We start from the raw sequence: 16958 nt of genomic DNA on the forward strand, positions 1-16958 counted from the left end.
TTATAGAGCTTGCTAACGTGTCCACAGAGGCGTTTTTTATATATTTCTGCCTAACAAATTGGGACATTCAAATTTAATGAAGTTAGGTTTGGCGCCTATATAAAGCGTCCTAACCTAACCGAAGTTTATCCATATGTTGAAAATGGGAGTGTACGGAGGACTCGCACCGTTGCTGTACTTGCTGTACTGCCTAGCAGTTGGGACTGGTATGTTTCTGCTTATTTATATCGCATGCCTAAATTTAATTTTTGTCAATAATAATGCACACTTATACTTAGGGTAAAGGCACCTATTACCGTGGTAGTTAAGGAACTTTTCAAAAGAGATCCAAAAATTAAGGGTATCAATGCTGTCTAACAGCCAGGAATATTTTTTTTCCATCAGAGCATTTAATGAACTTTCCGTTTCACACGTTTTTGGATTCATTTTGGGTTATTATATGTATTAAAATATTTTTTGAAGCCAAAATGACCAAATCTTCTATTACCGTGGCAAGGGACAGGCTGTGATTCTATTATCGCGAATTGAGCTTTCATTACCGAGGGTACAATTGGCATGATTTTTCTGCACTCGTTAATAGAAATCAAACTCAAAATTCGAAACCTAATACCGAGGGTTAAAACAATAATAACGACGTGGGTTCTGTATATTATTTTTGTGTCATTAACTTTAATAATGACACAAAAATAAAAATAAAAAACTATAGGAGTATGTTTAAAAATAAGAGATATATTCGAAGAGATTATAATTACACTTTGGCACAATCAAATACTATTAAATAGTTAACTTACCAAGTACCCACGAGTACCTGTATAACAAGTTATAAGTTGAATGTTTTACATGTAAAACAACAAAAATTACTATTAGTAAAGTTTTACTACGGACGTATATGACAAATAGGCCTGCCTGTTATTAAATATAGTAATTTTTAAATGCTATAAAGATTGATAAGAATTTGTCTTACTGACATAATTAGCTGCACAAAAAAAAACAAGTAAGTAACATTTACTCATAAGGCACAGCGTAAATTATAGTCGAAATTTTATAAGCTGGACGTTTACCACCTGAGTGAAAGTTTACCACAGTGAAATGGTAAACGTCCACCTTATAAAATTTCGACTATATATAAAAACATGAAATTTTTTAATTCTAATATTTTTGGTAAGGTAATTAAGTTAAATAAAGTCTCTCACATATTATGTGTTATAATTTACCCGTTTATAATTAACAAATCACAGTACTTTTCTTATTGCTGATTCTTATAGCTAAAAAAAGTCATTAATAAAAAAAAGTTGACAGATTAAGGGTTCCCATAGAAACAAGGAAATCGGTGCTGAAGTTTTTGTTAAAAATTAAGGGTTAGTTAAATACTTTCCATACCACGGAAATAGCTCTTTGATAGCGTGAATAGATCAAGATTGGAATAAATAAAAGAAATTATAAAATTGATAATTTGTATCAAAACTAAAGAGTAAATAACAAAACTACCACTTTTTCTATTACCGTGGCATACCACGGAATTACTTACCACAGAAGTAATTGGCGCCTATCACCGCTGTATTTTATTTTCAATTTTAAACGTATTTCCGGGTCAAAAACTAAGTTAAAAGTAATTCAAAATCGTGTAGAAAACAATACACAACCTCTTAAAAGGCATTGCACTAGTTTATTTGCCATAACTATTACGTAAAACACTAAGTAAGATTGGAGTGCACTTACCTGTGGTGTCACGCGTCTGTATTGAACAACCGGTTCTTGCGCCGCCGTCGCACAAACTGACAAATCGCGAGTTTTTTGTTACACTCACACAAATGCACACTAATGGGCACGATAGACCAATGAATGAGCTTGTTTTGTGTATGCTTTATTTCTTAGGGAATAGATCTGTTTGCTTGCAAAATGCGTATTTGTAAACACCGCGGTGTTAGACGTCGATTTTGATACCCGCGTTAATAGCCGCCGTTACCCTAGTATCTTTAGGTATTTAAATAAAAGTAAACAAAATCTCCCTTCAAATGGCTCCTTCTGCCAGTTGAGAGTAGATGAAAACTTTACATGATCAAATGATGTAGGTTAAAGTTCGTCGTTCAGTGACAGATCCAGGCGGTTTTGTATTTGGTTGGTTAACTAATAAATGTTATATCTACCCGGAAATGTATACATTGTTTGTTTACTTTTATTTAAATACCTGAAGATACAGAATATAGAAATAGCTTAATTTTTTTAAAGCCAAACTAAAATCATTTTATTATTCTGTCTTTGATCGATTAGATCCCGTTAGTTAACATTTTCTCATTATATTGACGAGATGAAATAAATAATCTTTTTTTGGGACAATTCATTTAATTTATGAAGTTCTGAGTTGCAAAGTAAAATATTTCATTTATTTGAGGATATAGGTTTCACTTCACTTCAAATTTAAGTAGTTTTTTCGCAATTACCACTTTTATTTTGAAAGGAGAGTTTTTTTAAATAAAACACAAATAACTTGAAAACCAATGAGATTCGATTTCTGGTTTACTGGATTTAAATCATTGCAAATGACCCATAGACCTCAAGGACTACGGCGAACTTCCAATCACCCTGTATTTACTTTTATCTCACTCTTTTTCAATAGTCTTACTCATCCATAGATTTAGGAATTGAAGTAGTAGTGGATTAAAAAAAAAAGAAAATATTACATTTTTCTTTTAACTTACCTATGTGTTTATTAAAGATTCTGCTGACGCGAGACGAAGCTTACGCTTGAACCACACTGGATCAGGGCTCCACCGGTACCCGATCTACCATCCGATATACACGACGCCCTCGTCTCCTTCCCAGGCCGTAGTTTATGGTAGGTTTAGCATTAGTGTATGATTTAAGTCCTTGTTAAAGGTTCTATGGACGCAACGCAAGACGATTCTTCAGCCACAGGGACCACACTGGAGCAGTGCCCCACACTCCCCACAGGCCGCACAGCTACCCGATCTACCATCTAATAAACCCGGTGCCGCGCTCTTCCGTTTCCCAGGGCGTAGTTTATGGTAGGGTAAGCTTAGAGTATATTTAAGGTCCCGTAGATTCGGGTTCCTCTCTCTCACACACTAAACGTAACCGCGAGCAAGACGGATGTGCGTGCTCGGGACCGCGAATATCATAATATCAATCAATCAGTTTATTTTGCAATAAAAAGGGTTGGTTTATAGGTGTTATGACTTTATGACAATATTCTCACGTACACTCCTTAATTAACCATAATGTATGTATGTATGTCACTTTATTCCACATAAACAGGTTAATATAAAACTGACAAAACTAAACAAGCAAAATGTTATATACAGAGGCGAACTTATCCCTAAAAGGGATCTATTCCAGCTAACCTTTGAGAAAATACGAAAGGATCAAACACTAACAGGTGAAAGACAAATCAATATTAAGAGTAGCAATATGAGAATTTTGGATACACATAGAAGCAGGACGAGAGCAATCAATAATAATAAAATATATAAAATAAAAAGTAGAAAACCCGTAGTATGAATACGCAAACTATAACATATACATAAACCTATATATATATATATATATATATATATATATATATATATATATATATATATATATATATATATTTATATAAGATACATATTATAAATAAATATATGCATACATAAACAAATATTTAATAAGAATTATTTCCAATAAATTTACAGTATAAACAAATTATATATATTATATATACACGATGATTCTTAATCCGTGAACAGGAACCATCTTTTCTAACTCAGTAATTGATGGAGATTACGTTAAAGTAGTAATTACGTGGAAATAAACTAGTTTTTTTTTTATTCATAATTTTAATTTTGAGTTAAATTTTATCCTAAAATCCTTGTCACTCTACTACCTTATCGGTTTTAATGAGTTTGTAACCTCTTTACAAACTTATTAGCAATTGACAATTTATGAGTAAACCCTGTCCTTGACATTGTCAATCACTTTTGTCATACGCATAAACAAAGTCAGAGTCGTGAATATTGAATGAGAAAATTATAACTAATTTTCCAAAAATCATGCCTCCACCATATCCGTACTCAAATATCGAGCGTTACGACATTGTACGTTTGTCGATACAAACGAACGGCACAAGACGAACTCAACAGTTATTTCACGAACTTCATCCAAACGTCCCGATTCCCAGACACACTTTGATAAACCGCATGCACCAAAACCTACGTGACTTCGGGCAGTTTACAGTGCCGCAACATGCTCAAGCACCCGGACGACCTCGTCGTCATCCTGACGATCTGGATCGACGAATCTTAAAATTCTTTGCTCGGGATCCTCGAAGGAGCACTAGGCAAGCAGCGAGAAGATTTCGAGTGAGTCAATCCTTCGTGTGGCGGTTGCTTAACTTGTCCGATTTAGATCCCTTTCATTTTCGACCTGTGCAAGATATTCTACCAACAGATTTTGCAGGGAGGGTTGCTTTGTGTCAGTGGTTCGAGAGAAACATCGAAACCAATATCTTGTGGTCGGATGAATCGACCTTCACGCGTGTCGGTCAATTTAATGTCCATAATGAACATTTTTGGGCTGCAGAAAATCCTCGGCTCACCCGAAGAAACGCGTTTCAAGTGCGTTTGTCGGTAAATGTGTGGGCAGGGGTAATTAATGAGACATTAATTGGACCCATATTCATAGAAGAGAGATTAAATGGAGGAAACTACCTAAATTTGCTAAGGCATATGGTAACAGAGCTGTTGGATGAAGTGCCACTGCGGAATTTGAATAACCTGCATTTCCAGATCTCACTCCATTGGATTTTTACCTTTGGAGTGACGTAAAACGAATTGTTTATGATCAATAGTCCAATACTGTACTAGAACTCCGCCAAAGAATTAAAAATAATCACAGGCGTCGAGCGGAGCTGTGTCAAGAACAACACGGTGGTCATTTTGAACACCTGTTAAATTATGTTTAAAATGATCTTTCTATGTTTTAGTTGGTCAGGTATGCAGTTGCTTTTATTGTTTTGTATTTATTTATTAAATTGTACGGTTTAAAAACAAATCGTTTTACTTGTTCAAAATTTAACTTGTTAAGTAGCTTGCAAATAAAAGTTTAGGTAATGCACTTTATGTTAATCACCTCCTACCAATTATTTTCGTCGTTATCAGTGCACCACTGATAAGATTACAAGTACATAGAAGTATTTATTGACATAAGATCCATCAAATTTCCCGCCATACTGATGGCACTTGACGTACCGTAGTTAAACTTTATTATACTGTAGGATGACCATGTATTCAATGGTTACTTGTTTTAACTATGTTTTCACTTTTAATTAATTAAACAGTGAAGAAATAACGCGAGACCTCGCCGAATAAGTTTAATTTGGGCTAAATTTTAATATTATTCCACTCCTGTTCACGGATTAAAAATCATCGTGTATAGTACCTGGGCGACCGAGCTTTGCTCGGTTATAACTATTTATTGTATTATGGTGGTGTATAGGTGATAATCTTAACTAAATTTTTTTACTAAATTAAACTTGTCTAAAACAATAAAAAAAAAAATTATATACAATAAACTTGAACATATAAAAAAAAACAAATGTTAGTCACCGGGCGAGATTCGAACCCGTAACACTCGTTTAGCAGTCCGCGTCTTAACCCGCTGGACCAGACGGACAGTGGCCGGCAACACGAAATTAGCGACCATATTCTGCGTCGAAAGAAAAACGCATGAAAACTCGAAAACACGCGTTTTCCCAAACATAAGACTAATCTAGATCGATTGTTTACCCCCAAAAACCCCCATATACCAAATTTCAGCAAAATCGTTAGAGCCGTTTCCGAGATCCCGGAAATATATATATATATATATATATATATATATATATATATATATACAAGAATTGCTCGTTTAAAGGTATAAGATATATATATGTAATAACCTGTCACAGTATTTTACAGTGGCAACACAAAAAGAGTTCTGTCACCAAAGAGGTCATGAAAGAACGCGTGTTATAACCCTGAATAAACCGTAATTAATTAATTTACAGTTTTATTTGGCTCCAAATTATAATAATGGCGACGAGAAAATAACGTTATACGCGTGTGGACTGAAATACGTCAAGTTTTAGATAAAAAAAGTAAATACTTTATATTAGTGATACTCGTGTGAGGTAACCTTCAAATGTCTCTGAGTGAACGTTTTGGGAGTGATATTTCTCTAAAAAAGACTAGTTTTGTGCAAACTTTAAGCAAAAGTGAACTATTACAAATATTAGAAGAATTGCATCTGGACCACGAGTGTGAAACAATCGACGAATTAAGGAAATTTCTAAGGGACGCGATCAAAAGTGGACAACCTTTGATAACCGCCGGGAAGCTTCTAAAGACTCGAGAAACGCAGGAATTACCAGTAATGGCGGTGAATTATGTTAATTACCACATAGAACCCTTTGATGGACGAGACTTTGACACATTCGAGTTGCAATTGCAGTGCTTGATTAGCTTGAATAATGTGCCGGAGGATAAGAAAGTAGCTCTGCTGATCACTAAAATTACACCAAAAGTATTGGAAACCCTTAATCATATATATGCTCCTGCAAAACCAACAGAAAAGTCATTTACTGATCTCATCAAGCTATTAGAGGTAGAAGATAGATACAACAAATCCACATCTGTTCCTGTGGATCGAGCAGAATTTAGGAAATGTAACCAGAAAGCAGAAGAAAGCATAGAAGACTACATTATACGACTGAAGAAAGCAGCCAAAAAATGTAATTTTAAGGATTTCAAGGACCAGGTCAAAGAAAAATTAATCGACGGAGTGTATTCATCTCTTGTTAAGTTTGAATTACTTAAGAACGGCAACCAGACACTTGATGAATTAACCACTTTAGCAAGGACTGTAGAGGCGGTGTGGCTGCAGATTAAAATGAAGATGCCACTGGAGGAACCAGCCTCTAGTATGTTTTTTGTCAAGCGGAATACACAGAGTAAGCCAAAACAAATTCCGAATAAAGCCAACCGTGAGTCAACAGCATCCGGTAAGTCATTGAAGTGTTTTTGTTGTGGTAAAAATAACCATTTAAAAAGTGAGTGCAGTTTAAAAAATAAATATTGCTCAGAATGTGGCCAGCAAGGTCACCTGTACAAAATGTGTCCTAAAACTCACAAAATTAATGCACTTGAAATTAAGAGTGAAATGGAAAATCAAAACTCTGACATTGAGCAATCTATTCAAGGACTTTTTCCAGAAAGTGATGACTATTATAATATTTACAGTTGTAAATCAACCACAAATAAGGTACCTCCATGTTTGGTGGATGGTAGTGTGAATGGTGTGACATTCAAGTTTGAATTGGATACAGGCGCTGAAACATCAACAATTTTGCAAAAAGATGTGGAAACTTTAAATTTAATCCATGAAATAAAAGAGACAAATGTCAATTTCAAGAACTATGACCAAACCGTCACACAGCCATTGGGAATAATACATAACATAAAATTTAAAATTAATAATGACACTAAAAATGTAAACTTATTTGTGGTTGAAAACAATAAACCTAGATTATTGGGCAGAGATTTGCTAAAAATTTTTGGAATGTGGCCATTAAACATATTTAAAAATGAAATGACAGACCCCGTCAACATCAAAAAGGAAAAAAAATCCGAGATATTTACACCTGGGTGGGGTAATTTTAAGGGTGAATGCATATCCTTGAAATTAAAAGAAAATGCACAACCAAAATGTTTACCTGTTAGAACAGTGCCATTTGCACTCAAAGAAAAAGTATCTCAAGAAATTAAAAGGTTGTTAGACAACAAAAGAATAGAACGTGTCAAATATAGTAAATGGGGAACGCCGGTGGTGCCTATATTAAAGCCAGATGGATCGGTACGCCTGTGTGGTGACTATAAAGTAACTTTAAACCCACAATTAGAAATAGACCGCTTCCCACTACCACATGTGGAAGATATTTTCAATAAATTAAGGGGTGCAGAGTATTATTGCGAACTGGACCTTCGAGAAGCCTATCTACAGGCACCACTGGATGACCAGTCCCAAGATTTAACTGTAATAGTAACAGAAATAGGCACATTTAAATATAAATACCTACCCTATGGTTTTAGTACGGGGCCTGGGTCTTTTCAAAGGTTGATGGCTCAAAAATTGCAGGACATTCCTAATGTGATTGTTTTTATTGACAATATATACATGTGCGGAAAAACAATGAAGGAAATGACTACTACACTTGAGTCAGTTTTAAGTAAATTAAAAGAATGTGAATTTAAATTAAAAGTCGAAAAGTGTAAGTTTTTCCGAAAAGGTATAGATGTTTTTGGTTATAGAATAGACAGACAGGGAATCAAAATTATAAAGGAAAATATTGAACCCATATTAAACCTAGATCCACCAGAAAATTTGACAATGCTACGTTCATTTATAGGTAAGATAAATTATTAGGTATGGTAGATTCTTAAAAGATTTAGCGACAACCCTTCATCCACTTTATGAATGTACACGGCAGGGAACTTTTGTCTGGACTGATGAGTGTCAAAAAGCTTTTAATTTAGTTAAAATAAAACTAGGTTCTGCCACTAATTTAACTCATTACAATCCTGATCTTCCGTTAATTCTAACATGCAATGCCTCAGCATACGGAGTTAGTGCCATAATTTCAAACCGAGGCACTGATGGAGTAATAAGGCCGATCGCATTTGCTAGTAAAAAACTTAATGATACAGAACAAAAATATACCACTTTAGACAAAGAAGCTTTCGCAATAATCTTTGGGGTTACCAAATTTTACAATTACACATATGGCAGATCCTTTGAGCTAGAGACAGACAATGCTGCTCTTACTCGGATATTTGGGCCACATAAAGCAATACCCAGAATGGCAGCTAAACGCCTTCAGTACTATGCCATTTTTCTTTCAGCCTTTAATTACACCATTAAACACATCAGCACAGACAGAAACCCAGCAGATTATTTGTCACGACTGCCAAAAGAAAATAATGATACAAAGTACCATACATTATGTATAAATAACACAGAAATTGTAAATATAAAATATATCAATGAATCTGATTTGAAATCTCTAAACTGGAAATTGATCCAAAATAACACCAAAAAAGATGTAATTCTTTCTAATGTACTAATGTACTCCCAAGACGGCTGGCCAGAAAAGGTCTCAGATAAAAATTTAGATCCTTATTACTTGAGGAGACATGAAATTAGCACAGACAGAGATTGCATAATGTGGGGTCATCGAATCGTAATACCTGAAAACTTAAGACAAACGGTTTTGGATGAACTCCACCTAACACATTTTGGAACCTCTAGAATGGTTGATATGGCCAAAGCTTACTTTTGGTGGCCTAAGTTAAATGAAAGTATTGAAAAAATGGCAAGCTCTTGTAAATTGTGCTTAGAAAATAGACATAATCCATCTAAAGCCGTTCCAAAGTGCTGGCCCATACCTCCAAGACCATGGTTCAGAATTCATGCTGATTTCTTAGGTCCATTATTTGGGAAAATGTACTTAATAATAGTGGACAGATATTCTAAATGGCCTGAAGCATTTCAAATGGCAAATATTGGTTCTAACTTAACAATAACTAAATTTAAAGAATTATATGTAAGATATGGATTCCCCGTTCACCTGGTAACGGATAATGGCACTGCTTTTACAAGTCACGAATTTCAAGAATTTTGTAAAGTTACAGGTGTTAAGCACACGTTTACTTCTCCTCACTATCCGGCCACTAACGGTGCGGCCGAAAGATTTGTAGAGACTTTTAAATCACATATGAAAAAAATCATTGAAAGTGGCAAATCGCATAACTATGCCTTAGGTATATTTTTGTTTGATTACCGCACAACCATACACAAAACCAGTGGAGCAACTCCAGCTCGGTTGATGATTGGTAGAGAATTGCGAAATAGATTTTCACTATTAAGACCTGCACCCATATATCAAAATCTTGTAGAGGCTCAAGAAAAACAGTTAAAGTATGCAAAGGGTGCCAGAATTTTAGACTTATCTGAGGGGGACTTAGTTAATGTTAAGGATTTTAGAAGGGGGAAGAAGTGGTCAAAAGGTCTCATAGTTAAGGTTTTGATGCCTGGCTCTACTTTTATGGTAGAAGTGGAAGGAGCAAAATGGAAGCGTCATGCTAACCAATTGCATAAACTTTAAAATTTGTCCAAATTATAATATATATATATATATATATTTATGTATACATAAATAAAAAGTACTCGGCTCTAATATCAGGAGTCTAATAACCACAACTTTTTCATAATCTATATCATACAAAATATTTACTATTATTTACATATGTACAGATAATGAATTGAAACTAAACTAAAAAAATTGACTAAATTATACATATATTTTTGGATTTTAATTTCTTGTAAAGTACTTACATTACAAAAAAGTACTTACCTAATCGATGAGTTCTCTCAAAAATAAAACTGCGCATTCCTAGAAGCAATTTTCCCTTTTTGAGCTTTTGTGCATAAATTATAAAAATTAATAAATAAATAAATAAATTAATTAATATTTATAGGACATTATTACACAAATGGACTAAGTCCCACAGTAAGCTCAATAAGGCTTGTGTTGAGGGTACTTAGACAACGATATATATAATATATAAATACTTAAATACATAGAAAACACCCATGACTCAGGAACAAATATCCATGCTCATCACACGAACAAATGCCCTTACCAGGATATGAACCCGGGACCATCAGCTTCGTAGGCAGGGTCACTACCCACTAGGCCAAACCAGTCGGTCGTCATGTACACAAATTGTTACAAATTTTTAAAGTTCGTTTTAATAATGCCTGTGCACACCGGGTGCGTGTGCGTAGACGTGCTTTTGAATTTCTGCGTTGTAATATTCAGAAGGCCTATCGCGAACTACGTTCGACGTGTTACCTCCCTGTCACACTTACGTACGAATTTACAAGTGTGACAGAGAGGCAACACGTCGAACGTGGTTCGCGGCTGGCAATAATGCCGCAGCGAACATCACGCATTAATCAAGGAAAATTAATAAATAAAATAAAATAAAAGTAACGCAGTTGATCCCCGACCGCACCACTTGACTGCACTACTGGGCTACTGGGTAGTGTGTAGTTTGAATCCAAACGTCACCTTAGTATTTGACGTTTAACATGGCATTAGCAACTGCTTTGTTCAGAGTACGCTTGGTCCGACTATAACCTAAGAAAACCCTTTTATCAAATTAAATCAATTCCTAGTACCGTAGAAAACATGTCTATAAAATAATAACCAGTCAAAATTGTTTGCTTTTGCATTTTAAAATTAAATATGAGATCAATATTATATATTATTTAGATTAAACCAAACTTATCCACTTATCAACTAAATTTAAGTTACAAATATACACAAATAACATATTATCCAGCAACCATACGTTAAATCAATAAAAACCGTGATAAAAACTGGATAAAATTGCATTTAATTGCGGCACTCGGTATTTTCAATGTCTAATAATAAAATCTAGATTCCAGCATGTCCTACGCAATAAATCCATGTCATTTGCAGAGGCTATAAGTTCTGAAGAAGAATATGCTGTTGATACACAATGGCTGAGCGATTTACAATTTAGAACGAGAACTGGGTTAGATGTTGACATTAACTTGCCATGGACCATGGATTCTGAAAAATGTGAACTGACGAAACCAGACGGTACGACTGTAGATGTTGGAGATGAAATCGCCGGCGTTACAGCACACACCAGTACCCACTACGTCTCGTGCAGGGTAGTGGTTGGGCCTATGGATGCTTCGCTGCTCGGAAACTGGACTCTATGTGGATCTTACGAGGAAGATAACGTAAAACACAGACTTTGCCAGAATGTTGAAATCATTTGGAGAAGTCAGTATTATTCTTTTCTCTATTAAAGACCTCAAGTATCATAATGTAACTACAGTAACGTTTATGTTACAGGTACTTTAAACCCTGACTCCTCATGGCAGACGACAACCAATGCAAGATTCAATCACGTAGTTAACTTTCGCGGTACCCTAACTCCTGCTGTGCGCGGCTTTGGCTCGGTAGTCTCCTGCCATTTGGTGACTCCTAATGATGAGGACTTGGTCGTTACCCGGGACAGAGAGTACCCTGACATCAAGTTGGCTCAGGAGACGGATTCTATCTGTAGTATCGCTATTGGGCCGATAGCGGAACGGCATTTGGCAAATTGGACAGTCTACGGGACCTTTGATTCCTCTTTGTGGGGATACAATGAAGTTCGTCAGCCTATTAATATGGACTTATACAGTATGTCCATTTTAAGACTTACGTGGATATCACACTGGCGCCGGAACAGGATGTGGTAACGGTGTGCATGCGAGACAGTCTATAGCTTTGTTGTCATGTTTATAACGTTGTCTCCCTCGCACGCTTCCGTATTCGGTTGCGGCGGCACCAATGTCAAAATCGTCTTAGGATAGAATAAGGCTAATTCGAACTTAAATTTTGATATCTAAATGAACCTTCATCCAAATGGTTCACCTTTTTTGAAGTAAATGTTGGAAAACAAAACGTGGCTAACTTTTACAAATGGAAATGTACTTACCTACCGTATGTCTAAAGAAGTGCACAGCGCAGAACATGAAACACTAATGGGATATTGCTGCAAATATACATAATTAATATGGAATGAAGAAGATAATTACCTCTATAACCTGGCCTAGTCAGAGTAACACTAGGTAACGTAATTTTCACCCGTCAGCTACCCGTTACTGATATTTGCAACCTTGTTTATATTTTTGCAGGTAAAATTCACCCATACGATCAAGCATACAACGTAACAACATTGAACCCCACTCAGCATGTAGCCAACTTGGGCAGCACTGTCTTCTTGGAGGTGGCAGGCACTGGTGTCGTCGACGTCTGCCAGTTCACCATGCCATCCGGAGAGTCGTACTGGTCTACAGGATCCATGCCGACCGGAGCAAACTTCGTTTCTCTCAACAGGGTAGCTTGCAGGCTATCCATTGGACCTATAACGGCCAATATGATCGGAGACTGGCGACTTATTGGAAGGTTCAGTAATCGCGATGTGCATACAGAGAACAGACTTTCGTTTACTATCATAGAAGAAGGTAGGTAAGATAGGTGGCTTTATTTATAACTAGCTACTGTCTGTGTCTGTGACTTCTTTAGTGAAACTGTGTGATAAAAACTACCCGATATCCTTCCCCGGACCTCCAACTTTCTCCATGCTAAATTTCATCTAAATCTCGTGCAGCGGTTTAAGCGCGATGAAGTAGCAGACAGACAGATAGAGTTACTTTCGTATTTATAATATTACTAGTAGTAGGAATAGCAGAGATATTATGCATTTATTCACTAAAATTGTCGACGTCAAGACACTCACTGGTAATAACGTGAAAACGTTTTTTTTTATATTAGCCTATTTGATTGTCCCACTCCAGGCAGAGGCCTCTCCTATGGTTCTCCATAACTCCCGATTTTGTGCTTCCTCCGGCCATTTGTAGAGGAATGTGTCAAAATCATCTCGCCATCTCCTCCTGGGCCTGCCCCGCTCACGCTTCAGGTCCATACATAATAATATGTACACGCTATGAATTCAAGCAGTCTATGAACGCAAAATAAACCAAAGAATAGAATTTTACTAAGGTGTCTAATCTACATACTCGTATAAAGCAAACACATCAATTCAATCACAACAATGTGGTACATAATACACTACTAGAAACAGAAGACACATTACGTAAGAAATATACACAATAGCTATAGAAAATTATATCTATACTATGTAATTCGTTTATGTACACCAACCTAATAATATAAAATGTAGGTATGTACTAAAATATTAGGTGTCACACCTAGGACAACAATAAACTACCTAATCAACAATTTATTTTATTCTGTATCTTTAGAGACCCAAGTAACCCTATAGAAGAAGATAGATAGAAAATCTGAACCAACAATTAATTGATACCAGCATTGGTGCAAGCCACCGAGTTACAATAGCTTCTGATTTGACGGATAAATGACAGTATACCACACTATAGCGATGGTGAAATCGACCATGATAGCCGTGCTGGATGGTAATATTTTATCAGAAAAATATATCAAAAAATCACAAAAACAATTATTTTTAGGCTTACAATATACATAGATTTAAATATTTAGTCGAATAATATAAAATTACAATGTAAATTATCCTAAATTAATCTACACGAATTTATATTATGTTGATAGTCAAAATAATTTACATTAAGTATTTAATAAATTCAACAATACAATTTAAAAAATATCTGAGTAAGCAATCATATATCAACAATATTATCCATTCATGTCAAAACAAAAATTAATAAAAAAGTATCTCCTAATGATCGTCATGTTTCAAATAAAACCAGCCAAGAGCATGTGGCCCGGCATACTCAGTTTAGCTTATACGCTTCCGTCCCAATAAGCAAAACGGAAACTATTAGTATAACAGATTGTTAACCAAGGGATGAAATCATGATGCAGTGGTGCCTTTCACCCGAGTGCGTACTCTACTTTTCATATCGAATGCGAGGAAACCAAATAAGACAAGGCAAATTTGCCTAATTAAAGTAATATATATATTATATATGGCCATGATTTTTTTCTCAGGACTTACTCGCAATCGGAGATTTTGCATGTCGAGAGATAAAATTGTAAAGAACTATTTAGCGTATTTTTATTTTTAGAGCTAATATTTTCGGAGATGAATGGGGGAATGGTAATTTTTTGTCTATTTTCTTAAACATGTTTATTTTAATAATATAAAATAAAATATATATTTAACATTCTCACAATGAGCTCTTTCATTTAATATGTAATAGAAAATTTCATACGATATAGTTTGCGAAATATAATTTATTCATTTACCTCCCATAAGTATAAATATTTAAAATTAATTTGTTTACGTCCCATGTCCGTCTTTGAGTCACAGCACCACAGACTTGCATATGTGTATCAAATTTCAACGTAGGTAATGGGTCCAGTAGTTTTGGAGCAAATTGGCTATGACAGACGGACAGACGGACGGCCGGACAGACAGACGCACGAGTGATTCTATTAGGCTTCCGTTTTTTCCTTTTGAGGTACGGAACCCTAAAAACATTCCAACTTGTTTATTTATTTACTATTTATATTTCCAGCTACCAAACAGACTACCTCGGCCATGACGCCTGAGATTGACCCTCAGTTCGTCTACAACCCAGACCCAAATTCACAGAAGGAACAGGAAGACTCAAAGAAGCTGAAGGTGGAGACATCGGGTTCCTCGAGTCCTCAAGAGGTGCACTTCGCGCTGTCGCTGGTGCCGCTGCTGCACGCTCAGCCGCCGCGCGTCAGGCTCGACGCTGAAGGAGACATCTTGACGTACTTAAAGCAACGTCTAGCAGATAACTAACCTTAATAATGACTTCTGTTATAAGGTGTAATAAATACGCGTTTAAATAATCAGTGGTTTTATTTAATACCACGAATCGTCATTAAACTCATTAATCATATTGTTATTGATAGTCGGTTTTGAGAAATTATCATTTGTAATTAATAAAGGTCTTTATAGTACTTATTTTATTTAAAATCCTAATGTCGTGACAACAGTAAAATAATGCAGAGGCCGGGAAAAAGCAATTCTTAAATGTGAAGCAATATAATCATGAATCCATGAATTGCTATTCCCGTTGAATAAATTGGGTTCTTGTGGTTGATTTGACTTATTTTATTACCTAAGGAGGGACTGTAGTGCCCGCCATGTCGAGCAGGAGTATGCCACACATTTTTTCGAAGCAACTTTAGCTAGATATTTAATATTTCTTAGTGGTGATTAAAAAAACAGGGAAAAGGCACACAAACTGGCAGAAATTGAGAGAATGTTAGTGTTACTATAGCGCTCTGCCACGACGTTGGTGTGACAAACTATGAATGTCATGTTTTATAAGAAGAAAACATGATGCGATCGAAGAACATGGCGAAACAACACAAGAGTGGGAGTGGAGATATTAAAAACATTGTTATAGATAAAATAGGAAACATAATATATGCAAGGAGTCTCCAATCATACTACAATCTATAGAATAAAAGTTAATGACAATGGAGCTTCTATAATTTCTCAATCTTTTAGTAGATTCTGCAAAATAGCTAAGGATAGACATGGACATTATTAAATAAAAGATGACAATATTATTATTATCGGCAAATGACAGTTGGATCCAGGTCGGTTGCTCATTCCACCCGCCGGAAGTATTCATGTTTGATAAACATGACAATTTATTTACAGCTAGTGCTCGTTATTATTATCATCAAGCTACTTCAGATCAGACAAGTGTACTGTTACTGACAATAACATTGTAAAACTATATACCTTCCGTTACTCGAAGTACCTCAAATACCACGACTTCTTTGAATAATTCCTCTGTCACTCACGTTGTAAGTTTTGTTTTAGTTGAACTCGTAAAATGTACTTATGTATACTAATGTCTACCAGAAAGACGTAAAATAATTTTTCCAAAGCGCTGTTTTTTTTCAGAATATTTGTCAGATTCTAATCTAGATACTACCACTTGGTAATATACCTATGCCTAATAAAGAAATATTAATGCTTCCTTATTTTTCATTTTCTTTATTTGTTTCCTGTTCTTAAACAAAAGGTAAAATAAAAGTACCTAGGTAGGTAGGTCCTCATTTGAAGTCCATTATTCTCATGTAAACATTTATTTAGTTTTGGTTATCTTAATTCGCCATACAATGTTCAAAATTGTATTCCTCAAGTTCACCTTGGATTTAGAATAAGTTCTAGTTTTTAGATACCGTGAACTAGACTAGGATATAATAACGTGTCAAATTTATTCGAATTCTGGGATTCTCTACTATGTGTACAAAGAGTAGTATAATATACGCTGGTTAATTAACT

General features: G+C 35.3%; 1 protein-coding gene across 1 annotated transcript in view; it reads left to right on the forward strand.

Annotated features, from left to right (window-relative positions):
* The first annotated feature begins 6007 nt into the window (after positions 1-6007).
* Positions 6008-16958, forward strand: part of LOC133515627 (uncharacterized) — a 33752-nt gene continuing 22801 nt past the window's right edge. Inside the window, 7 exon segments of the mRNA XM_061848198.1 lie at positions 6008-7036; positions 11579-11911; positions 11984-12316; positions 12814-13143; positions 13947-13973; positions 13976-14020; positions 15199-15421. Coding sequence (XP_061704182.1) covers positions 6178-7036; positions 11579-11911; positions 11984-12316; positions 12814-13143; positions 13947-13973; positions 13976-14020; positions 15199-15421 — 2150 coding nt within the window. The 5' untranslated portion in view covers positions 6008-6177.

This window comes from Cydia pomonella, chromosome 2 (genome assembly GCF_033807575.1).
Source record: "Cydia pomonella isolate Wapato2018A chromosome 2, ilCydPomo1, whole genome shotgun sequence".
NCBI classification, from domain to species: Eukaryota; Metazoa; Arthropoda; class Insecta; order Lepidoptera; family Tortricidae; genus Cydia; species Cydia pomonella.